General features: G+C 34.0%; 2 protein-coding genes across 3 annotated transcripts; one reads left to right on the top strand and one right to left on the bottom strand.

Annotated features, from left to right (window-relative positions):
* Positions 1-395: 395 nt before the first annotated feature.
* On the top strand, positions 396-1,525 carry LOC125495734 (uncharacterized). Its single transcript, XM_048640541.1, has 4 exons — positions 396-486; positions 613-957; positions 1,014-1,336; positions 1,394-1,525. The coding sequence occupies exons 1-4, from the start codon at positions 396-398 to the stop codon at positions 1,523-1,525; spliced, it is 891 nt and encodes a 296-aa protein (XP_048496498.1).
* Positions 1,526-12,917: 11,392 nt separating this feature from the next.
* On the bottom strand, positions 12,918-26,646 carry LOC104889196 (probable plastid-lipid-associated protein 13, chloroplastic). Of its 2 annotated transcripts, none has more exons than XM_010674353.4 (7): positions 26,186-26,645; positions 24,539-24,660; positions 24,382-24,459; positions 24,156-24,252; positions 20,953-21,169; positions 15,447-15,499; positions 12,918-13,341 (listed from the first exon to the last, which is right to left on the bottom strand). In XM_010674353.4, the coding sequence occupies exons 1-7, from the start codon at positions 26,456-26,458 to the stop codon at positions 13,246-13,248; spliced, it is 936 nt and encodes a 311-aa protein (XP_010672655.2). In that variant the 5' UTR covers positions 26,459-26,645; the 3' UTR covers positions 12,918-13,245. The 2 variants fall into 2 exon arrangements, 1 of the variants encoding a protein (XP_010672655.2); XR_007272775.1 differs by lacking the exon at positions 12,918-13,341 and adding an exon at positions 19,461-19,694 and having other exon boundaries at positions 15,466-15,499; positions 26,186-26,646.
* Positions 26,647-27,137: the final 491 nt, after the last annotated feature.

Below are 27,137 nucleotides of genomic sequence, written 5' to 3'. Positions count from 1 at the left end.
CGAAGGGTTGTCCTTTGGTACATATGGGCTTCCTTATATAGTGGGAAAGCTACATTCGCTGTGAAAACTTATGTGCCAAACCATAACTGCGGGAGGATTTCTATTGTAAAAAAACACGTGCTGCCTGGATTGCAAAAACATACCACACTAAGTTTAAAGTCAACCGTACATGAAGTGTCAAGAAATAGTTGACACCATATGGTTAGAGTATGGTGTTAAAACATCTTTATGGTTCGCATTAGAAGCAAGAAGGAAGGCTCAAGATTTAATTCTTGGGGAGTATAAAGAGCAATATTCTTTACTTCAGAGCGAGATATGTGCTTGAGATAAAAAGATCAAATCCCGAGAACACTGTAAAATTCAAGCTTAACGACAATGTGTTTAAAAGATTGTACATGTGCTTTGCTACCATTAAGAAAGGTTTCCTAGCAGGGTGTAGAACTTTCTTTGGAATTGATGGATGCTTTCTGAAAGGCCCATTTGGAGGTCAGTTATTAGTGGCTGTGGGGAGGGATGGAAACAACCAAATGTTTCCCATAGCATGGGCATGTATTGAGGTCAAAAATACTGATACTTGGAGCTGGTTTCTTTAACTACTTGCTGATGATTTAGAGACCATAGATGGGAGTGGTTACACTATCATGTCAGATCAGCAAAAGGGACTTTTAAAAGCTATTTCAATTATTTGGCCCAAGGCTGAAACAAGATGTTGTGCCAGACATGTATATTGTAACCTTAGACAGATCTTTGGTGGTGCTTTATTGAACAGAAGAAGAATTTGGAAAGTAGCTAAGAGCATTACACAAATTGAATTTAAAGCTAACATGGAATTGTTCTCATCTATATCTATAGAAGCAGAGCAAGATTTAATGAAAAGAAATTATAAAAAGTGGGTTAGGGCATTTCTTTCTCGTCAATCCCAATGTGATAGCATAGACAACAATATGAATGAGCGAGGTATTCAACGCTTATATTATCATCTATACATAAGCCTATTATTACTATGCTTGAAGATATCAGAGAGGGTTTAATGGAAAGGTTACATAAGAAGAGGGATTTCATAGCTAACAAAGACATTGGTATATGTCCTAGAATTCAACAAAAGTTAGAGAAGGCAAAGGTCGATGCTCGGGGATGGTCTGCTTTTTGGGATTGTCACTTCTCTTATGGGGTTAGAGAAGGAGCAACCCAAGCAAGATTTGTGGTAAGCTTGCTAAAGAGGACATGTAGTTGCAACGCATGGCAGCTAAGTGATGTGCCTTGCCATCATGTTGTAGCAGCCATTTGGAAGGTCATCGAACATCCGGAACACTATGTAGCTGAATGCTTCACAAAGGTATCGTTTCTTAAGGCTTACCAGTGGCCTTTAGAACATTTAAATGGCCCTTAACAGTGGCCAACATCAAATTATCCCCCCATTGAGGCATATGTTGTTAAGAAACTTCAACATAGGCCAACTGTTGAGAGGAAGTCTTCTATTGGAGAGGTTGACATAATGAAGGCATCAAAGAAAGGGCTTGTTTAGAGATGTAGCCATTGCAACCAAGAGGGTCATAACAAAAAAAAAGTGTCAAAACCCTCCTAAACAAGGACATGTTGATACTACCATTGATCATTGTCAAGCTATCCCTGCTCATGAACAAGGACATACTCAAGTTGGGCCTTCTCAACATAAGCAAAAGAAGCAACAACCTAAGAAAAAGTTAGCTAATCCTTCAACTCAACTTGCACATTTGTCGGTTCCAATGCACAACAAGGGAGTGGGGATATATACGTATCCTAATGGGTTTCAAAAACAAGCTCATGTGAGTTGTTTATTTTTAAGAATTCATTATTAATGTTTGATTCATGTAACTATATTCATTAAGATTGATTAAATCAACAGTTCATCAACATAAATGGAACACAAAGCAGCATTGGATCTAATTTAACTTCTGAATAAGGTGCATACATTGGAAGAGCTACATAATTACATTTTTTTAACCATCAGGTTACTAACTTCTGAATTTTTTCTCACCATCTTATACCTCATTTGTCATTTCACATTTGTGTAGCATTCTATGCATTACTTTATGATCACGGTAACATATAGCCATTTAGTAATTAATTCATGTTTATTTAATTTTTTTTGTTGCAAGGTTTTTTTGGGAACAAAGACGAGAATATTTGCTCTACGAACTTTGAAGAAATTCAGAATAATCGCTGAGTGAACATTGAAGAAAATGAAGAATATTTTGCTGTAGCTTTCTGAAGAAATCTTAAGTATTAATTTGTTGCTGTTTAAAACAAAGAAACTGAGTATTTTGTTGCCCGTGATCATGAAAAAATTTTGAGTGAGAAATTTTTTTTTTGTTGAATTTCAGTTGGCAAAAAATATTATACAAATCTCATGATGTCCTTAAAGGTGAATTTTGCAAAACGTTATTTGATTTGAGTTAATAGTGAGGTTAACTCATTGGAAAAATTGGAATGAGGTCCTTAACTCATTATAGGTGGAAGAAAACATAAGAGGTCCTAAAAGGTGAAATTTGTTAAACGTTAGTCCCTAGTTAGATGTTTAGTCCATATCCGATTAGCCTTGGGACTAAATTAGTATTATCTTTTTTAACGGTTAAGGATGACAAACTAAGTTTTTTCCGATTCTGAATCGTACGTTTAATGTTAGAGAACTTAGGAGTCTCATTGTATTTATCAAATTTGAGTGCCGGTGATATCAAAAGTGATAGAGAATAGATTTTTCTCCTAGTATAATTTGTTTTTATAAGAGAATTTCTGTCTGATTCCTTGCAAGAAGATAACTCTTTTTTTTTTTTTTTACCAAAGATTATCATCACAAATAGTTGAGCTTAGCCTTTTGTAGAACTCTATGTTTTTAAACGATCTAAAAGAAAAATTAATGACATGACAATCCGACGTTGTGCTCTGTATTTCATAAGTTGATTGTAGAATTGTATTGTAAATGAATCTTATTTTGAAGCATATTTCGAGCAATATCTAATGGTAGAAAACCTATAATATTATGAAGTCATCGCAAAAGTTATATACAATTTATATATAGCAGTTAAGATTGTTTATTCAAAACCAAACTCTAATTTTCCCTTATCCAAAACTCTTTAATTTATATGTATTTAAATTTATGTAAAAATCTATTTTTTAAAAGATAAAAATAACAATGAATGACATGTCAATAGTACGTGGCTCGCTCTATGACCTCGAAATCTTGAGGAGCTTCATGTGCTCTCAAAAAAGTTCCTCCTTTATATTTAATATGTTAGTATAGTCAATATTTCCTTTTATATGTTACTTTAATATAAAATTTTAAATATAATATAAATTGATCTTATTTTAAAGTACTTTTTAAACACTTTCCAGTGGTACAAAAATTATAATTTTACGAACTATTTATTAAATAATCAATGTATCATATTTAAGATTTTCATTGTTAACCCAACTCTATAGTTGTATTATATTCAAAGAAAAATGATATTACACCTAATAAGCGCAACAAATGGCGTCTAATGAGTACGACAAATCTCGCGACCTTATGAGCTAGCTTTTGTACTATAGTTTATATATTAGTTACTAGCACTATGCACGCGATGCGTGCGACAGTATACTAATATTAATAGTAACATCAAAAGGTATTTAAATCTAACTTAGAGTGTAATATTTATGGTGAATATTGATGAGTGTTATGATTTTTATAGCATTATTGCTCTAGTATACAGAGTAATGTTTGCGATAAAGGACTATGTTGAAGTAGGATATCTTATCTTGTATTTGGTAGATAATTTAACAACTCTCTTTTTAAACTATGATCTAGGCTATATTATTTATTTATCTATTTAAAAATACATACGTATATTTCATAGGTGTATTTCATGAGTAGTAGTTTAATTTAACTTCACTTGGTAATTGAGATTTTTAGGCATACTATAATGAGTAGTACTTCAATAAAAAAAAATTATGAATTGATATTAGATGGTGTATGTTTACCTCTTTAATTATTTATTATCCCAACTAATTATGATCCCCAAAATATTTAAAAAACAATATTCGTTCTCTAAGTTTTTTAATTCTTTTATTTGAAATTATAAATTGATGATAAGAATATTTGTCAATCTTTGCTTTTATAATTGTTTGAAAATTGATCTAGTCATTAGTTTATATTTTCAATTGTGAGTTTCTTTTCACATATTTTTATGTATTTCTTTTTGGTGATGTATAACTTTTCTTATTATCCATATTTGTAAGTGAGGAAATAATAAAGAAAATCTTTTTCTTTATTATTTTCTGTGACATCAAGGGTAGGGATGGGCATGGGTCGGGTCTAGGGCAGGGTTCAATTAGACCCAGACCAAGACCCGCATCTTTTATTTGGACCCAGACCCACAGAATCTAAAAGTTTTGGACCTTTACCCAGACCCAATGGGTCTGGTGGGTCTTGGGTCCAAAATGGGTCTCAAGCATATTTTGACTTTCTATTTATTTTTTTACCTTGCAATTTTTTACGCACATTTTCCTTAGTAATTAAAATGATATGCGACCAAAATAGTAATTTAATTCTTCCACAAAATATCCTGAATTAAACAACCACAATAATGTAACCAAAATATTACAACTCATAATTGGCCTACAATAAGTTTAAGTTACTCAAATTCATAATAATAATAAAAAAATCTTTCAAAGTAGAACTAGGGATTCCAAGTTCGAAGTGAAGCAGAGAGACAGAGAGAAACCAGAAGGTCGAAATTCGAAGTGGTCGGCTGTGGCCCGTGTGTATTACTGTGTTAGGGTGTAGGGGTTTAGGATAAAATTAGTTTATATATTTTATATTATTTTTTATATATTTATGTTAAAAAATACACCTGGTGTTTGGGTCTAGAATTATCAGACCCAGATCCGTTTTTAGACACTTAGACCCAGATCCAACCCGGACCCAATGGATTTCAAAATTTTAGTCCCAAACCCTTAAAAATGGGTCGGGTCTGACGGGGTCTGGGTCGGGTCCTGAACCCATGCCCATCCCTAATTAAGGGTATAAAAGTTCTTTCAAGAGTGGACATCATAACTCCCCTTGGCTTATATAATAGAGATATGATATGATATACTAGCCTTCTATGCACCCTATGTGTGCGTCGATTGTTTGGGTATGTTCTTAATAAATTTCATCTAAATATAATTTTAGATGTGTGATTTATAATTATTGTTGTTCAAACTAATGTAAAGTGATTAGAAATTATAATTAACATTTAGATCTAAGGTCTTATAATCAATTAAAATTTGTAATTTTTTTAATTAAATAACTATATATGTTTCTAATTGTGTCATGTTACTTTGTTAATGCTTATCTTTAAATTAGAAAACGATATATTGTAGAAGATTTAAATATCCAATTATATAATAACTAAGGACAAAAAAGACTTTTTAAAAGGGACGCCAATGCCATAGCTCCTCCTTTGACTTATATAATAGAGATGATATGAATATATGATATGATAGTGAATATAAGTGATTATAGTAGGAGAACATTATATACTCTATCACTCATGATATCACCTGCACTCAAATTCGATAAATACAATGAGACTACTACATTCTCTATCGTTGGATCTAAAATTGGAAAAATCTAACTTTGTCATCCTTACCGGTCAAAAAAGATAATACTAATTTAGTCCCAATCCTAATCTTATTTGGACGAACATCAAAAGCTATCGTACAAGTATCTCCCCAGACTCTATATAAACTCATATAAAATTAGAAAAACACACGTAACCCCACCACAAAAAATTAGAAGCGTACAGAATTCACACAGGTGTTTTGCAATCATCCAATCAACCACAAAGCATGAAGAACATACGAAATCTATGGAGTAAGTTTCCGCGTTTATTTAACGAGCGAGATAAATATAACAAGCGAAATACTGATACAACAAATTATTTTCCTGCCTTGTGTGACGATATACTGTTCGATATCTTCAGTAGACTCCCTGCAGAGAGTCTGTTGGCATGTAAGTTGGTATGCCCACGGTGGTATGGCTTGATCACGTCGGACTACTTTGCTGATAAAACGTATCTTAATGAAACTACTACAGTAGTTTTTATGAGTTCTTTCCCGCGAAAATCTTCTTTAGACTTGTTCATAGTCGAAGATCGTCATCTTCGAAAGACTATACACTTAAGGAAAATATTAGTGTTAGAAAGGGAGAAGTGTTTAAATCGTTATGATCTCATTGCATCCTGTAATGGACTTATGCTTCTGGGTTATCGCGCGGTTGCTGGTAATATGCCATTAGTGATTTACAATCCCATCATAAAAGAAGCTGTTTTAGTGAGAGGTTGTCAGTCTGCTAATGCGCATGGCTTCTTTTTCCATAGATCGACGAACGAGTACAAGCTAATTCTGTCTGAGGTGGAGGGTAAACAGACTACATATTATGTTTATGGTTTGAGGACTAAGTTATGTAGAACATTATACACCTGTAAATTCACCCCTTTGCTATCTCGTACAAAGATCAACCTGAGGAGTAGGGTGTGTTTGTTGGTAAGACACACAGATCCGATCACAAAACCTATATCTGAATGTTACATGTCCATAATGATTTATAATTTCGTCCATGAAAGTTTGCGTATCATTCCTCATCCCAGATGTAAAACTAATTGTTCTTGGGCTTGCAGCGCGAGTGCGATTATGCGATGGAACTTGGGGGTTATAAATGGTAGGTTGGTATACTATGATCAATCTATTTCATATAACGTCAACATATGGTTTCTTCATACCCTTTCCAGTGGTTATTGTTGGATCAAACAGCATAAGATAAATATAAGAGATGAATTCAATCGTCTTCGACCAGCAAAATCCTATTTTTATAACTATTACTATGCGGTGCTTCACGTTATGGATGATATATTACTGGTACTGTGTAACAGCAGAGACCTGTATTGGTATTCTCTAAGCTTGAAAACTATACGAAAAATTCATGGAACAAGACACCTGAAACACTATCCATTGTTTTGTTGTGCAAACGGTGTAAAGAGTTTTGTATCACCCAAAAGAATTTTAGGATAACTATATGTTGTTTTAGGGTGAGATGTTTTCGCTTGATGTTTACCTTTTCTTGCCCTAAAAGCTAGAGAAACAAGTGCTTATCATTGTTCTTGAAAGTGATACCGTATGTACATAGCGAGCATTCCATGCCCTACTTATTCTATTCTTGTTTATTGATTTGTGTTGGTCAATTCTTATGTTTGCAAAGTGATTTTGGATTAAATAATTCATGTTCTCACTTTTTTGTTAAAACTTTTTTTTTATAAACGAACTAATAAGCGCAATGATGTAGATTGGATTCGATTTTAGGTTTTGGATACCACTCTCAAAAGAATATTAACATGTAAGCTAGATGACTTCCACATTTTTAATATTTTGAGTGATATGTACTAATTATTTACTAAAGTCTTGTTTTTATTCTCCAATATATATTAAATCTGAGCAATTATATTTATGTAGTTCATAATTATTAGTCTCATTTGCATCTTTCATTTATTCGATTAATCTTTTTATTATTTGTTCACAAATAAATATACTAAAATTAGTATTTGGGGATGATATTATGTCACAAGCACGAGTCATAATATAATGGTAGTCCAATACATTACAAAATACAAGCTCACGGGTAACTGACCTCTTACGCAAATTTCTTGATTGTTTTCCGTGGGATGAGTTTGTTTTTCTTTAACAAAACGTGGAATTCGACATTGAAATCTTGGCAATGATAAGAGAGAAACCTAGTTATAAAAGCATGGGTAGGATGAGTGTGTTTTTCCTAACATGTTAGCTGAGTGAAGAAGTTTAGCAACTTGGTTGGACTTACATAATTGGGCCTATTTGGATGGGCCTAAGTGTTGCATTAGTTATTAACTTGGTCAATAGATAAGATTTTGCCCAATTTTTTTAAATGAGGTTCGAGCCGAGCTTAGACTTTATCCTCTTGAGCTCCAGCCGAGCCTAAATATTGGAGGTTCAACGAGCTTTGAGCTCAAGTCGAGTTTGACCTCATCCACTTTTGTCTTGAGCCGAGCCTCATGTTGAGGCTCTGTTTAGCTTAACTCATTAACATCCTTATCCTCTATTCGAGGATGAATCAAGCAGATAATAGATGATTATATAAGCAAAATAATTTTCAATCCGACTTGCGTGGACCCGGTTCACACTAAAAATAGTGTGGACCAGGGCCAGGCATGTGACCCGCGCTCAATCCTCATCCTTTCTTTCTTCATCCCTCATACTCAAAACTGACATACAGAGGAGAGAGAAAGTGAAGATTCTTCGCTTCCATTAACCATGGCACTAAACTTGCGAACTCCATTTCTTCTCTCTCATTCTTACTGTCCTTTTCTATCTCCTCCATGCAATTCTCACCATAAAAGCATGTTTCTTCTGCTTCTTCGGAACAATATCGAACCTTCTTCTTCTCTCGCTTTCTGGAATTCTTCCGCCATTTCCGTTTCTGTCCGAGCTTCTGCTAGCGAAACTCGAAACGACATCGCAGATGATGAAGAAGGAGAGAAGTTAGTGTTGGACGATGAGTTGATTAGTCGAGCGTCAAGTTTGAAAGATGCGAGCGAAGTTCTTCAACTGATATCTATCTGACAATAAAAATGGCGGAAAAGGAGGCTTGGTCAGTTGTACTGATTGTTGTAAAATCATTTTAACACACCCTATATCACTTTAACATACACTATATCACTTTAACATACACTATATCATTGTAACATACACTATATCATTTTAACACACACTAAATCACTTTAACATACACTATCACTTTAACATATACTATATCATTTTAACACACACTATATCACTTTAACATACACTATATCATTTTAACATACATTATATCATTATAACATACACTATATCACTTTAACATACACTATAACATACACTATATCACTGTAACATACACTATATCATTTTAATATACACTATAACATTTTAACATACACTATCATAAACTCACGTGATATGGATCGAGTGCACACTAATTAGTGTACACTGGGTTCATATTAGTTTTTTTAAATAATTTTAAAGAGGAGTAGAACTGTAGAAGTCATCAACTTTTACAATTTCAGTTACAATTTTCCTGAATCTATTGCCTTTTGGCAACTCAAAGCATATCCGAGCTCCTGAAGCTAGCTTATCCTATACCTATTTAAAAAAAAGAGAATCAGGTACTTTTGCATCATCTCCATTATACTCTATAAAGGTACTCCATGTGTGTCTTGATATTTCCTAATTCGTCTTATTTTTTTTAATTTTTTCTTTCTCCTCCAGGTTATTTAGCACATTCTATGACAATCAAAGCTTTACTATATGAGAAATAGTATGTGTTATGTAAAAGTTAAGCTGAATGTAAAATCAATTTGTCTACAAAATATATTATAGACACATAATTGTGTGTCTTCATTTTAGTACTCAATAATGAAACATAATGTTGTTCTAATTAGTTCGTTTTAAAGAAGATCAATTCAAAGACATAAGCCCAAAATGGGAAAATCATTATAAGAACTTAAAGTCTTTTTATTTATTTCAAGCTTAGTTTTAAAGCCTAATTAATTATTCATGATAATTAATATATAATGGTATCGAGCACGTATCTTTGAAATGAAAAAGTGAGAGCTTATTCAACAATATATTGTAGCTTTATGGTATAATATTTTAAATAGAATATGATAAAGTGTTATAATAATTGTACTATTTAATAAAAAAAGACTTACACAAGTCAAGTATTGAGATCTCTGATACTCTTATTACGGTATCAAGAATCTATTAATAACATAGTATTCTCTTACTTCATTTCCTTTTAAGTTAGTATTTTCAAACCCAAATTTTTAAGTTTTTTATTTATTTATTACGTCCTGCCGTTAATTTTTCAATTTTTTTACTGAACAAAAAAATACGAAAAATAACAAATGAATCATGAAATTTGTGAATAGTAACATACTCCCTCGATTCTTTTTTGTTCATCCTATCTGTCTTTTTGAGAGACAAAAAAAAAAGTCAAAATAAGAAGAACAAATAGAAATGGTGGATATATTTGTTTATTGTAATTGACACGAGGCATAGTCCGGAACAAAGTACTAGTTTCATCTTTAAAGTTTGTTTTCCAAAATCCTATTAAATATATTTGATAATTAATAAATATTCCAGATTATTTTATTGTATTTCTAATATTTGTAATAAATATTAATTAGTCCTAGTAATTAATCTTTAATTAATAATTTAAATATTTCATTTCAAGCCCATTTTTAGAAGCCCATTTTAATATTTTTAATAAATATTTATTATGCCTTATAATTAATTGTATTTTTACTACATATTAATTAGTCTTGATAATTAATCATATTTTCAATATTAATTCTCTAAATTAAAAGATATTATGAAAAACAGATTTCATCTTTCAGATAATCAAATTTCAAATATAAATTAATGATATTATTTAATGCAAGATAGAAAGAATTTTTTTGATTTTAAATAAATTATAAAAAAACGACCAATCTGCAAATGCGCATCGTGCGCCCGAATGAGTTTGACCCGCCAGATTTAAGCACTCACGACAGGAAAATTCAGAAGCGCAACAGCAAATGCGTGTCACGTAATAGGCCTGTGTGTCGCACGTTTGTAGATCTTATCTGGTTTATTCCGTTTTTCCTATAAATTTATCATGATTTTACTCGATTTAATTCGGACACACTTTCCTATGACTTTTTCTACGCTTCCAAGTACAAAAACCACTCCAAATACATTCCAAATATGTCAAATTCAATTTTTTAAAATCAAATCTTCATTCAAGCTTCAAGATTAATCCTTCGACGGATCGTTATACAAGACACTAACGACAAAGGTATAATTGGTGAAGGTCAATTCCAATTTATTACTTATTATATAACCAATTTTCTTTGCATGATCCTTCAAAAAAATCCATGCTCTTTTGTATACTCTATGCCTCTACTCGTTCTATTTTATATTTCTATACATTATTATATTCATATGCAAGATTGTATGTTTGTAGCTTTCATCATCATTCATATGCTTACTTTTTGCTAATCAAGACCTAAAAAAATATTATAGTATTTAATAAGATAAATTGGACAATTGATTTAGGTCCCGTGTAATTTGATTGTTTAAATATCATATCATCAAAAATTAGTCTTTTGAGTATAAACAAACCAATGAAGATTAACTTTTATAATGCATGAACAAATTGCACGGTTATTTATTTGCATAAAACTCGAACATGAATCATATGACGTAGATGCCAACATGGACGAATTTGATTCCCGGTCATATTCGTACCATCACCCCTCAAACTCTATCTTTGGTTAGTTGACCAATCATGAAGTCATATAACGGAGACATCTACATTTGATAAGCACCTAAGATGTTCACATGGTTTCTCAAATATCCAATTAGGTTTATGAATCTTTCTTTAAAGACCTATTGATGTCTTTTTCAAAATGAATTTCAAAAAAGGTAATCAAATTAGCGATCATCTTGCATATGCAATAAAAATATGCCTACACATACAAATATCAATTTGTTTAGATAATGTCTCTACATGTCTCACCTCTAAATAATCAGCAATACTTGCCTAAAAACAATTAAACAATTATATACTCTGGTATTTGTACTATGTATGTCAGTATGTGCATGTGTATGGATATTTAAAGGCCCCTACAAGGAGGGGGAGGGGAAAACTAGAGATATTTCTTGCAAATGATGAGACTCGATCCTAAGATATTTAGTGTCGGAGGTGATGTCAATACTACTAGGCTATCACTTGCTGCTTTTTTGTCGTTTTTACTTAGAATTAATATCAATTAAATAGCCAATATTTTGAGCAAGAGTACTCACTAATATCTAAAGAAAGAACATAATACTCACCACTATCTAAAAATAATTCATACTTAAAAGAGTCTTACTTAATTCGTCTTGATGTATATTTGTAAATTTTGAAATATCATTGATAATACATCATGAACAATGTTAGCTTCAAATTTCCGATTTTGAAATATCCCTTGAACGCACCTCCAGTTGCACGCAAATACCAATGTCACATGATAGCTCGCTTAATTAGTTGGTAATGCATTTGGATTTCAAGTGATAGGTTGTGGGTATGAGTATTAACACACATTTTGAGACTTCGTTTGTAATTTGTATCATCTGATTAAAGGGAAGGGGGTACATGTGAGGCTGTGACAACATGACAAATTTTGGCCTTGATTTTTTGATAATACTTCATCCACTCCAAAAATAATGCAATACTTGAGTATTCATAGCTCCCATGTACTACTTTGACCATTATTTTCTTTAGTTATGTATTAACGAAAATGATGAAAAATACATATTTGGAACTACACATTGACTTTGTTAACAAGATCTCACATGACTTTATTACTAATTCTATAATGACCAAAAATCATGGTCAAAGTTTGTAAAGTTTAACTCTCAAAATGCAAGCGTTACATTCTTCTGAAAGCTGAGGAAGTATATAGATTACAAGCAAAGTTTCAATTTGCTGCACTCTTTTCTTTTTGCTGAGCTACAACCTCTCTCGGAAGTCAATGATTAGAAATACAAAACTGCTCTAATGCTCATTATTAAAATTATACTCTTATTATAATTATGAACATTTCTTTAATGATTCATTGTTAGAAATTAACTATTTCATATTCATCAAAGTCGACACTAATTTATAGACCCTGTTAAAGATAGGAGCAGCGGTATTCCTAGCTTTATCAGCTTAGAAGATCACAAAAATTACACTTAATTTTCGCCCATAACTTCGCCCATAACTATAAACATGGAAAACTTTTCACATACTAGCTGAGTCTAGTATGAAAACATGCTGAATCTGAGTACCATAAAAGAAAATATAAGCTTGATGGAGATACTGATTTTGGAAGATCAATTTAATTAAACGCTTAAAAAGCAACCGCTACTGGCATTAACCAAGTTATTTACAAAAATATATTGGCTCGTATCAACTATAAATGAAGCTTCATCATGTAATCCTCAATAATTAGAATGTATGAATGTTTTTTAAAAAAATCAACTTCTACGCGCTTTTTTTAGAGTAAGAGATAGGAATAGAAAAGAGTGGGAATTATCATGCTCTACCAAAATTATGAGCATGAATAACGAACTGTATATGGTCAACATAACAAACAAGAATTCTTTAACTTAGCTTTCATACTCCATTGAAGGTTCCACTTCAGGAGAAGAGGCTGAGTCCAGCCTTGTCAAAATTTCAGGTGCTCCAAAAGAATCCCTTATAATCTGCATCAATTATGATCATGGAACAAAAGATCACATCAGCTTTACACAATCATCAATGTTAGTGTAGCCATAAATAAATAAATAAATCGGGTGTCGAACAGTCAAGCATGCTCAATAAGACATGGCTACAACCATATTTATCTCAGTGTTGTAACATTTCTATGCATACTTACCCCACCAAAGATTAACAACTAGATATTCAGAAAGCAGCCTGAAAAGATTGGTGAACTTGTTCAATAATCAGTTAGGGCCCATTTGGTTGCAAGGGGAGCATTCTCGATTGAATAATATTATCCATGAAAAAACATGTCAAGGAAAAACACAATGATAATTTGTTTTCTTTGTTTGGTTCCTTGCATGGAAATTTAGAAAGAAAAAAAAGGAGAGGATGGATGGGAGAAGGGAAAGGGAGATGTAACGTATGTAGAAGAAATGTAGCATTCTTTTTTTTCCACAAAAGGAAAATGCCTTACACCCTTAGGAGAACTCTTTTCCATCATTTGGTATTTTGCACCATTTGGAAAACTATTTTTCACCGTTGACAAACCAAAGGAAATAAAAGGACAACTATTCTTCGATTATGTTCTCCACCCTACTGAACACTCTCCTAGTGTCTGCTGCATTATCATATTCACGAAGCTATCCGACATACATTGAAAACCAGTGATATCTCATGTTTCTTCACTTTCTCTTCTCTTTCTTCAAGGAAAAGAGGCAGAAACTATCAGGCCCTCAAATTTATACTGCTTCGTTGACACAAAATGACAAGGAAATAATGCAAAGCACGAATGGTCTGAAGAAAATTTAGTCCTCTTAATCTCTCAAAACTATAATATATCGAGAAGAGATTAAATTCCTAAAAAAGTTTCGAGGCCTTTGACGACAAAAACAGGACATGAAATTTTCTCAAGGTATATATAATTTCATACTTGTATCAATTGTGTAACAATAGAATGCCAACTACTTTTGAGATAATAGAGTCTTCAAAATCATCAACATTTTCTCATTTCCCCTTATAACTTTTCAAAGCTCCCGATTTTAAATTAGCCGAAAGCAAAGAGCACTCATTTGCACAATAGGCTTTGCCACTAAAAATCTTCTTAGCAAGCACCATATAATTTAAACAGTTGAGCCAAGGGCTCAACCACAGTTATGGATAGCACAAGTGGTGACGTTCCGCATTGTGAAGTTCTACTCTATTATGGTGTCACCTATAGGGTCATGGTTGATGCAGTTCAGATATCATGCCATTCCTAGTGCTGAAATCAGCATTTTATATGCCTTATATTACCACATCAACTCATTATTTGCAGTTTTTAGCATTACTTGACGAGTCGGAAAATTCGGTTTCGGTAAGCTAGAAACACATAATTATCAGCTGACACATGAATACTTCAGCATATTTGAGATTTGAAACCATGTTGGTGAGTCAGATTGTAAGAAAGAATGAACACTTTACTCTCAGCTATACTCAGGAAAGAGATCAATTCAATCAGCATATGAATAAACATAGTTCTTTATCTAAATGCATCACTCGCCCGCTATTTAAGAGTCAACATAAATCAAGTATACCTTCAAAATTCTAAAAGCAACTCAATCTTTACAAATGAGATAAAGGAGGAGCATTAATAATCTCTCTGTTTCTTACTAGTTGCAAAACTGACTTTTGCACTATTCATATAGCAAAGTTGGCCAAATTTTCCTATATATAAGAAACAAATGTCGTGTTGATATTGGATTAGTCTCAAATCTCAACTTATGTTATCAAAATATCAACTATTTATAATTTTTAGAAATCGATTATAAAAAATATAAATGAAAAGTTGTGGTGGTAAGCATGCAAGTCAAAGTAGTGCAAATATTGAGAAATGAAGGAAGAAAAGAACAAACTTTTATGACTAATACCCCTAACAAATCATATGGCACTTGACCTAGTCCAAAATTTTCCTCATGAAAACCCTCCTTTCATGTTGTACTCAAGTCTCAGACAGAAAGATAGAATTCAGAACCAGGGGGAATGAACCATATGTCCAGAAAAAGAGGACGTAACGGAGAACATTTCAGCATGTTTCCCAACCAATAAGAGATTTACACTTAGAACTTACAAGTATCTCTTCATCTAGATATGAGATCATAAACATCCTCTGGAGGCTTCCACCTGAATCAACGGAAACATCGTTAGAATCACAAACGGAACACTTCCTTGTATATTACTAATTACTTCATATGAACATCTGAATGTAGTTGGAAGATGACTACAGAACAATGGACTCAAAGCCTCAACTTTCTTTTTCTAATTAAATGCCTAGAAAATCTTTAGTAAAAAGTGAAAGATGGTGAAGCATCAAATACATGAACAATTTTTAAAAAATAAAAAGGAAACGCCACTAGATGCACAGAAAGGTGCTATATTAGAGTAGGAAATAAGAATCTTCTACCAAAAAAATTCATCTTAAATACAGAACAAAGTAGACAATGCTGTACCAACAAGCATACATAAATCTATAGCCAAAAAAGTATTGAATGTGATCATTCCTCTCCTACCAAAGTACCATGCACGAGCACCAAATGATAGCAAGGAATGCATTTTCCAGAAGAACCTCTTGGTCATTATCCCTACCAAATCCAGCATCTTGCTTGTAAATGCTTTAAAACTGTGGCCAACAAATCCACCTTTTGTTTTCCCCGAATCATTGTTGTTTTCATTAAATAGCAGCTTCCTACTTTAAAATTGAATGGTTCACCAGTATCTCCAATCTCCCTAACCCGGAAAAAAAAGAAGGATAAATAGCTCCCTCAACCCCCAGCTACAAAATGATAAGCAAAAGAGCAGTTGCACACCTTTTTTTTTCCCTTTTTGATAAATTTTCTTAACTTTCTAAGTTTGTGACACAAACGACCATTTCCGTGGAAAGACTTGGGAAACACTTCCTCCGTTACTTGATACTTGCAACATAGTCTATTTTGGGATGTTCCAGAATACTTGCAAGTTGCAACATTTGTCTTTTTAATAGATCTTTATACAAAGAAAGCCTTAGTTTATTATTTAAGCACATATCCCATGTGTCATTCCCTCTCCTCCTCCTTGGTTCATGTGTCACTTGTTGCAAGTATTAAGAAACAGAGGGTGATATATAGAAAAGACTAGATTTACCTTATAACCAACTCTTTTACCTAATAACTAACTCTATTTCGACAAAGAGGTATTGTTAGCCAGTAAATCTAGAGTATTTCAAGAGACTGCTAACTGCCACAAATCAGCAACTGTGACAGTAATACTCCATCAAAAATAATTAATTAGGAGGTGTGTACATGTCTATGGAATAACTTTGGGCATTATGGATCTAAGGTCAACCTCTTTATTACTTCCAGATATTTGTTGATTACTTATATGAGTTTTGACGATCAACATGCTCCAGTTTCTCTTCGGGTCCAATGGCTAGAGCAGAATGACATTCATATCCAAAGTACACATATAAGGTACAAGGTTTTGTGGGTGGCATAAAATCCTCCCTTACGATTGTAACACTTTCCTGACATGAACTGACGTAGCTAAGGCAGATACAAGAAGATATTTATAAACAGAAACTAATCCTTAATTAATACTCTGGCAAATTACAGCAATTTGAAGGTCAATGGCTCAGTGCAAGCTTTTGAAAGACTTGCTCTCTCCCAAATCTAAAATAAACTAACTAAAGAACTCTCACAATATTCAGCATACTTCTTCCCCTCTAATCTCATATATTAATAGCAAATTCACCTTAACTAATACGCATGGGTTCCCGCTCAAGTTGCTTGTAACTGAATTACAGTGCAACTGCCTAAAGTGCCCTCCCCCAAATATCATCTGTAAGCATTTTTCATTCAATAAACAACTTTTTTATCAATTGAAAAGAAACTACTCTATCAATCGGAAAAAAAAAAGATAACAGAACACAATAGATCAGGATGTCAGAACTATTACAAATAGAATGAGGAATGATCATCACAGAGGAAGGTTAAACTACAATGGCAGAAAGATGACATGTACACAAATTGCTTTCCAAAACTTTCTTCGATTTTGCATTCATATCTGAAAGACAATAGTTCTCAATTTTCAGACATCGGGTGGTACAATGTGCCTATCATGGTGCCCTTGACGACCTATGTTGCTCGGATTCGGTTACCCATGTCTCACATAAAAACGCGTCCAAGTGTGGACTCGGCTTTTCTTTGGAACTTTTTCAATTTTTTTGGCCCAAAACGAAGTTTCCAAGTGTTCCACCCATGTCCGAGTATCGAGGATCTGACACGGGTACTTCAGATAAAATGAAGACTCCAAGTAACATAGCTAAAGACACAAGAACCACATTTACATCCTACCATACATGACTATAATTATGAAGAAATGCTGCAAATAAAAGCTATTATTGGTAGAAAATTACTACTCCAAGTGTTCCACCCATTTCCGAGTATCGAGGATCTGACACGGGTACTTGAGATAAAATGAAGACTCCAAGTAACATAGCTAAAGACACAAGAACCACATTTACATCCCACCATACATGACTATAATTATGAAGAAATGCTGCAAATAAAAGCTATTATTGGTAGAAAATTACTACTCCATAAGGCAGTCAAGATGAAATTAACCTTATATGACCAAGAATATATGACAATTAATAAAGTCGGGAGAAATGTGGGATAGTGAGCGGTTCCATTACAGTAGATCAGGGGGTGTTTGTTGATGGGGTTTGGGATTTGGGATAGCGAATAAGGAGCCCATTTGACACACCTCGTGTTAGTTGTATGAGATTAGGATATTTGGGGGTAGTTGAAAAAAGAGAGCCTCTAGTTCACAATTTTAATGCTGGGGAAAGGCTCTATATACAGGGCATTAACAAAGATGGCTATTTAATTGCCATCTTATATAGCATGAGAGGGACAATTATATTATTCATTTTTTTTATTCCCGGGCTACTTTCTTCAAAAGTCAGGCAAATAGATGATAATTATTATGTAAATTGCCCATTACTAATTGCAACTCTTAAATCCAAATATCCCTTTCCTGTTTACCAAAGATCCTCTAATAAGTTCTATCCAAATTGTTAGAATTATCGAGAGACAAATCAACGAAGCAACAAAGGAAGAAAGATTGCATTTTCCGCCAGAAAGTTACCAAAAGTTAGAAACAAGAAAAAGAAAAAAACAAACTCAGTTTGGCTGCCAATCGAGGAAAGACTATTAGTCAAATGTCATAATCCCTAGGGAATTTGTTCCCCATAAGACCCACATTAACATAGTTGACAAAAAAGAAAAATTTGCAATTTCCCTTTAATGCCTTTAGCGAAGGTCAGCAGCCGATTTATTTCTCTCGAAACGTAATCAATCCTCATCTCCTCCAGGCTCCAACTAGTTTATGGCTCTGTTATAAGTTTATAACTTATAAATAAATAATATGTTCCTCAAGCAGTTATTGAGTAACTTATGCAGTTATGCTTGTCTATGAAACTCTTTGCATCTCTAGCCTTATCAGTTGGTATTCTCATTCCTGGATCAATACTCGTCAACTTAGATTTAGTTCTAGCCCTCAGGTTTGAAAATATCCTCCAGACCGGAAGCATTATATAATATTCTAAGTAGCTAAGCCAGATTATAAGGCAAAGTATTACCCATCATACTAGACAAGCTACATGAACAAGTAATTTCAAGATACTAAGGGTGGTCCAAAGCCATTTCCTACTAACATCAGCATTGAACTTCATATAGCCTCATAGGTTTTCTTTCCATAATCAGCAAAAATTAAATTGAGAAAGAAAAAAAAAATCAGATATATGTGAAAATCTGGTTAAAAGAGTGAACTAAAGAGATTATATATGTATTAGTATATCAAATTAGTCTCCACTCTTTTGGTTTACAATGGTAGTTCTAATATTTCCGTTTTCCAATTCAAGGCCCAATAAGGGTCTATTCTCATTGCTTGAGCTTATCTTATCTCAGCTAAACTTATCTAAGTTTGTGAGAATAAATCATCCAAACATTCCTTATCATATCCAAACTTATCAGAACTAAAAATAGAACAGGGCCTAAGTCCACAATGGCCAGCTTCCAGTGGGTGAAATTTATATTTTAAATCATACCTCTAGTGGCAGATTGACTTTCCACAAGACTTCTTTGGCAAACACTGACAGCATATAGCAGTTAGCATCAGTAGCTAGCAGGTTTCACTAAAAGAAGTTTGACAAATTTTGTCTCCACTGGTTGTCCACATTGATGCTTTGCCTCCTGTTTCCTTTGTCCAACGGTATACAGTATATATCATAAGCAAAGTTGTTGCCTTTTGCTTTATATCTTAATCTAAGAGTTTGAAGTTGCTGGTAAGAGCATCATTTGAAAATTAGTAAATTCACTATTAGCTACCAATTAAATGAACTCTTAACCAGATATATAAATAAGTATCTCTCTAACACGACTACACGAGCACGATGTAATGTGGGATACAGCAGTATAAGGAAAACAAGGCGTCCTTCAAAATATTACAATTAAAAAGCAACAATCACGCAAAAGATGTAAAAGCACAAGATGGCACACGACTCTATACCCCCAATAGCCTTATGGAAATAAAGTCATTATGCTTCAACCAAAAAACCCCAATAATGGACATAAAAACGCACTTCCACAAGACCATAATTACGCTTCAACTACACAAATTACCACCATTCAAGCACACCTCAAAGCTACCTTTGTTGCTCCCCACCAAACCAATTGGGCTCAACTTCATATGGCTATCCGATAACAACCAAAACTTACACTTTTGAGCCGACACCATATATCACCACCTCTCACAGTGAAGGAAAGGATGACAACCAGATTCTTGTGAACTGAAATGTGAGTTACCCAAACCAAAACGGAAACAACTTCCTTAACCAGGTTTTGCATACCCAAATGCATGATGCATGATGCCTGATATACTTTAATTAGTTAGTCCATTTGGTGCCACTATCACATATCAAAGCAGACATACCCTTTGGTCAATTAGCAAAGCTTTCGTAAATTACAAATAGCATAATACTTCCTCTGTTTTCTTTTACTTCTACCATTTTGACTTTTGATACTATTCGCAAATTCCACTTTGATCATCTCTTATTATTTACACGTAAGGGAAAACATAGTTATGTGGTATCTTGTTAAATTCGTTTCAATATATAATTTCAATATCAATATTTTGTCGTTTTTACATATACCTAATCAAAGATATTAATGCTCAAAAGTTTGTTGGCAAACGTTCAAAGAGCAAATGGTATAAGTAGAAAAATGGAGATAGTAGCTTGATTTTCTTTCTTCACAACATAAACATTAATAAATCCAAAAGACAATAATTTGTGCATCTAGAGGACCAGAACTGCTATGAATGTATCCAGAATTCCAAAACTTCTAGTAAACTTTGTGAACTCTGACCGTATCACCGTACTCTAAGTGGAGCATTTGTACTTTGAGTAAGAAGGGTGGGTATAAAATATCAGTTAAGCAGTTCTCAACTTTTCATGAAGTCATGAACAGGATAAACTTTGAGAAAGCAAATTAAAATCTGGCATCGTGCCTTAAAAGCAAAAAAGATATCGATCTGCTTACTCAAAGGAATTCTGAGGCCATTAGAAATTGCATCCCTGATTGGAACTGGAAGTTGTTGAACTGCACCAACAGCTTGACCCAATGGACCTCTTAGCTGATCAGGGACAGCTTCTTCGACAACCATAGGTGAGTCGAGGATGCCCTCAACATATTCTTCTTTCATTCTGAGTGGCCCCTCAACAGATAGCTTGGAGGATAAGGTGAATTTGCTTTCGACCTGCATCCAGAAAGAGCGAACATAAAACATACTGAAATCTTGCAAGGCAAAGAAACTCCACTATACATTACCTATATTATAGTATTTCTTGATCGACTCAAGTGGACGCAAAGAGAGTAAATCTTCAATGGAATATATATTGAAGACGTATATGATACATCTAAACAACCAGAAGAGTCCCCTCAACAAAAAAAAGTATAAAGCAACAACCAGAAGAGAGGAAATCTGCTATAAATTCCTGACATAGTATTCTGAGTTCTACCAATTACATACCACAAGTAATAACTAATGACACAAGTAAAGCCCAATCCTGCTAAACAAACTAGCCTCCTTTTCTCTCTCTTTCCCTCTTTTCTCTATTCCTCCCTCAAAACCCTAGTTTCTTCGTCAGCCTTAGGGCCACCACGGTACCACCAACCTTTTGATTGATGGTAAGCCCCAATTTTCTTGTTTTTCTTCTAGTTGCCTTTCATGTTCACAACAGATCTCCATTCTCTTTTTATAGGAGAGTTTTTGATGAAGAGTTGTGCGATGTTTCGAGTCTCGACAGATACCGATTCTACATCTACAATCAATTGCATCCGTTTAGTTCTATTTCAAAACTACAACAGATCAAACCCCCCCCCCCCCCCGCGCCTGTGGAAGGCTTTATCAAACAGCGATGTGAAAGAGAGTATGCAGTGTCAGATGTCATCTACAACTATCGAGGTTTTGCGAATTAAAATTTATTTAATCCAAATTGTTATGTATTTGTTAGTTTTGGTCTCTATTTTAGATGTCAGATAACTCCTCATTAAAGAATTAATTTTACATTTAAAAGAAGAAATAAAATAAGCGCAAAATAGTAGGGATTAATTACACGAAGTCTCCAATTGCACTCCCAGCCATGGAAGAAAAACTCACATCGTATTCAATATATGGTGCTCTAGGTTGTTAGAGACTACCAACTACCAAAAGTTAAAACTTTGAGTTAAAGCATGACCACAAAGTTGGACATGCAACAAGCAAGTACAAGACTCCCAAAGTCAGATAATTTCTAAAATATAAAAATGTATATGTCCGTATGTCATTGAATTTGCCATATCAAGAGCTATTCACTTCCTCCGTCATCTTTTAGTCACAATAGTTCGACTTTTGCATGATTCACTTGGTTGACTTTGACAATCATTGGTGATTTAACATACAGATATTTTATAGTCCTGTAGGATTTGGGTAGAACCATCTCAATAATATATTTAAGATATGAACTGTTTATAGTTTTACTGATTGATAATTAAAAATATTGGTGATCAAAGTGTTGCATAGTTGCATTGGCAAGCATGAAGGTCAAATTTTTGCAACTAAAGAAAGAATGCAGGAAGTACAGTTCGTTTGCAGTATAACTTCTGCCATGCTGCCACCATGAATTCTAGTACGGCACTATCCAATTTTCCCACATCCTCTATTTAAATCAAAAAAGAAAGCATCTGAAGTGTTTGAAGCAAACATGACACACAATTTTGTGAAATCATCAACAGTAGAGAGGGTGCCAGAAAAGAAGAATTACCCCCACCCTTCAGAAAAATATAAGACGGAAAAAAGTGTTATATCCAAATCACAAGTAAATGGTGCAAACTGCTTCCGTATGTACTTGGTCGATGGCTAGATATGCAATTCGTTGGAAAAGGATAATTGGTATGCATTCTGCGGTTGTGTATGTTGTGGATTATTCAGTTCCCTAATCAAACATTTACATATCACAATAGAAGACCACTAAGCAAGAAATTTCATTCTAACCTCGCCTGTAACAGGTAAGCAAGTCGGTACTACCAAAAAAATAGATGACAGATACAACTACTAGTCATTCGACCTTCCTCTATGCTACTCACTCTTGGCTATACATTTAGAGTAAACATAAATTCCTTTTATCCCATTCGAAAAAAATATAAAATCGTATGATTATTCTACTGCGAAGATGTCAAATCAAAAGACCTCATCACATGTAGTGAAGTGCACAAAACAACAAGGAGCAGCTTACAATATACAAAATGATTTGTTATAATATAATAAGATGGGTTGACCACCTTCGGCATAGTAACACCCAAACGTAATTTAAAAGAAACACAAATAGGAAAAGGACACAAAAGAAGTAGGGAATCGTATTGAGAGGATGATGAATTATGAAACATCCATTTCCTCCGAATAGCAAGAGTAAAAGGCAGAATAACATTTGCCGAAGTCAACTGAATCAGCCGCCGATCGAACCACAGAAACAGCCACATCAGAGCAGCAATTGTCGTCTTTTGATGTGTAACCCAGCAATCTGCTCGCCTTAACTCACAACTAAAAGGCTTAAATCTTATTATCTTAGTTCATGACAGTATTAACTCAGTCTGCAACAATTTACAGGGTTCCATTTCCAGAGTCAGACCCTAGATCTGAATAAATAAAATCCTTTTGACTACTTGGTCGTGAGGAATGCACCTTTGTGCTCGAAGTTTAATGCTTTAAAATGAGAAGCATACTGAAACAATCTCAAAGCTCAGACGGGTCTGTAAAAGATCAGGCCTGCCTCCATAAAAAAATAATACTTCCTCTGTTTTCTTTTACTTGCAACGTTTTTGGCAATTCTCTATTTCGCGCAACGTTTCCATTTTCAGCAATATGTTCTCTCCCTCCCCTAGCACATGGGGGTTCTTCTTTTGTATTTTTCTCTCTCTCCTCTACTTGGTCCTTGTGCAAAAAGAAAAACGTTGCAAGTAAAAAAAAACGAAGGAAGTAGTATTTAGCTCCATGTTTGTTATTTCGAAGGGAATAAAAAGAGAAATTGTCTAACAATCTTCAAATTGAAGTACAAAAATAAGAAGGTTCAACGTACAGAGCTTGTAGTAGTCAACTAAAGAAAATTGTATAGAAATAATATCATCAACATAGAAATACAAACAAACATCAAAATATCTATTTAGAGAAACAGAGGAAGCCATAAAGGTCCTTAAGAAGGCCTTACCGAGTTAAATAGTCTCAAATTGGCTGTGACCTTTGAATAAGTATCCTTTAGCCATACATCCATCTTCGAAAGGTTTGCCAATGTGGTGGGAAATCTCCTGAGAAGACAGAAAAACACCACCCACTAGATTACCCTTTCACTCCGCGCAAACACTTCTAGCGCACAGTCAGTTCTCTTAGTTGCATTAATAACTGAAACCAAAGAGAGAGGCAAAAAAAGTGCATACTCCAAAATGAATTGAGCAGCGGCTGGAGTACCAGACCCAAGCCACTCAAAGTTCCACCTGCCTTCTAGATAGGGTGACCTGGAAAGCTGAAAAGGAAAAATAAATCTTTGCACATGAAATGAGGTAATCGGATAAAAAGCAGTACAACTACACCTACGTTGTGGGTCGAGGTGTTGGATTCAGACGCTCAAGAGCAGTTATCCTCTCCATCACATCAATTCGCTGCATCTCGGTGACTTTCCCTGTGACTAAAGCCTCAAAACCTCCTGCATCTTTAAGCTGAATAAACATCATAAGACAGACTCTCAGAATACATGAAGCATTCATAAACTGAATTGTTGACATGGATTGATTGGGACAAACTACAAAGTGGAAACCTCTTTGAACATCTAACAGAGAGCAGTAAAATGTATAATTGCCACGTGAATACGTATGTCAGTGGACAGAAAAATAAGGGATGAATGAGTTCCATTATCGAATGCACAACTCTTTTCACATGCATCATTTTGAATTTTGCACTATCCAATGGATAACTTTGGCCATCAATATCTTCATAAAACTATTAGTAACAAACTTATATTCTTAGTCCAAAACTGGAAATAATTCAAGTGAAAAAGGACAATGGAAGTATTTGACTAGTAGATCGGACGCAAACTTCCATTGAGCCTCCAATGCAACCTTCTAATACCTCTCTCTCAACTAGCAAACATAGGATACTTTTGACAAGGATTTCACCTTATCAGGTGAAAATATTTCTATTGCTACAGATCCTTCATCTCAATATTATATTTAGCTTTAAGGTCAAATGCTATTAACTTTTATTGTCGCACATGCAAAATAGGAAAAAAAAACAACCAGATCAATATCCTTATTACAAGATATACAAAAATATTACATCTAGAACGCTTCATTCAACAACTTTTTGAAAGTCGGAAGTCAAGTAACTTCTTTTTACCTCAAAACTCAAACTAAAACATTAATAGTAGAATATACCAAGTATTAAATCTTCAAGGCGCTTTCAAATATATAGAGCACCCATGAGAAACAAAGTTTCTACAGCATTAACCGTAAAGACCGACAAATTAAATCTCTCTTATGCTCCCACCAAAGATGCCACCACCTATACATTTCACATATGCAAGAAGCAAAAAGAAAAGGCTAGCTCTAGATAATTTTTGTTAGCATCAGTTTGGGGATCTTCCAATCCAATTAGGGCTATAGCATTCAAAGGTCCAAATAACATTTCGTAGTTAAGTATTAGAGGCAATTGATTAAGAGGAAAACTTCACTCCTCGATTTATGGATCCTGGCTACATGGACCTCAAGTCATGCCAAATGGAAAACGTCGAGGAACTCGAGGAAAGTATCTATATGACTCAATCTATTGGTTTTGATGGCAAATGTTAAGAGCATAAAGTTGCAAAATCAACCAAGAGTGGCATTGAGTCGTTTCCCCGTCCATCGACTAATTTCAGTTTCAGGTCCTTTAATAAATTGCAAGTCTATTGTGTTTAAGATAGGTCAGGTAGCGAATTTGATCAACTTTAAGTCATGTAATTTCGGTGGCGTTTGGCAAATGGCTTTTGGGTAGCTTAATCAATGGCTTCTGTATTTCAACTTTAGGATTTTTCATAGAGTAAAACAGCCAAATAAAGGTGTTTGGTAAGAAACCTACATACATACATACATTATACATACATTCGTAACATAACCAATTGTGCAAAATCCTTGTTAATTTATTTGAATTTCGCTCCATCAAAATTAGAAAACACAATAAAAAAAAAAGATAAATGAGTTGACTCACAGCAAGTAAAAGCGACTCTTTAGCAGAAAGACGCTCCATTTCTCGAGCATAAGCAGCAGAAGGTCCTTGAACAGTCTGCTGAACCATCGCACGACAAATTTTGCCAAAATCCTTAATTTTCTTCTGTTTTAGACGATTTCGATTGAATTTTTTCGCGCTATTTTCGAGGAAAACTGGGAGAGATAGGACGCGGTAGGAGAGAGAAGAAGTGTAGCAAGAGCGGACGCCATTGAAGCTCAGAATTGAGCTTTGAACTGAAGAAGGAGACGACATTTTTGTTTGTGGAAGACAGATGAATTTAGGGAATGTGTTTGAGAAAATTGGAGGTTTTGTTGAATTTCAAACCCTATAAATTGGAATGTGTTTTTTTAGGATGTGTCTGTGGACGAGGGAAGAAGAGCTTTAGGTGAGATGAAAGAAGAAGCCGTTAAAGATTTTTGAGACGCCTCGTCGTTCGTGTCATCGTGTGAGTGTCAAAACTCAAAAACAATGGTTTTTCATTCATCACTAGTTCTATTTTCATTTTATTTGATTTTTTTATACGGAAAATAGACTTAGACTTGACCCTTAATCCGAGCCAGTTTTATGACATGTGCATAATGCACGGAAGAATTTTTGGCTTTATTATATACTCCCTCTAGACTTTATTACTTTACCCATGTCTTTGGGCACATTTCCCGAAATACTAATTTGAACCTTAATATCTCTAATTTTCGATAAGCAAAAATTACAAAAAGTTGATATTTGGATAATACATATTGAGACGAATGCAACAAGATCTCACGTGACTATATTTCTCCTTAAATATAAATTATAAGAGATAGTCAAAGTCATGTATGTGAATAGTGTCAAAAGTCAAAACGGATAAACTAATAAAGACATGAGGGAGTATTTTAGAAGTTGCACACTCACAATGACCTAACTTCCCGTATTCCAAAAAATCATGAAATCA

This window comes from Beta vulgaris, chromosome 3 (assembly GCF_026745355.1).
Source record: "Beta vulgaris subsp. vulgaris cultivar EL10 chromosome 3, EL10.2, whole genome shotgun sequence".
NCBI lineage: Eukaryota > Viridiplantae > Streptophyta > Magnoliopsida > Caryophyllales > Amaranthaceae > Beta > Beta vulgaris.
Note: the sequence above shows the minus strand (reverse complement) of the source record. Positions and strands in the feature narration are given on the sequence as shown.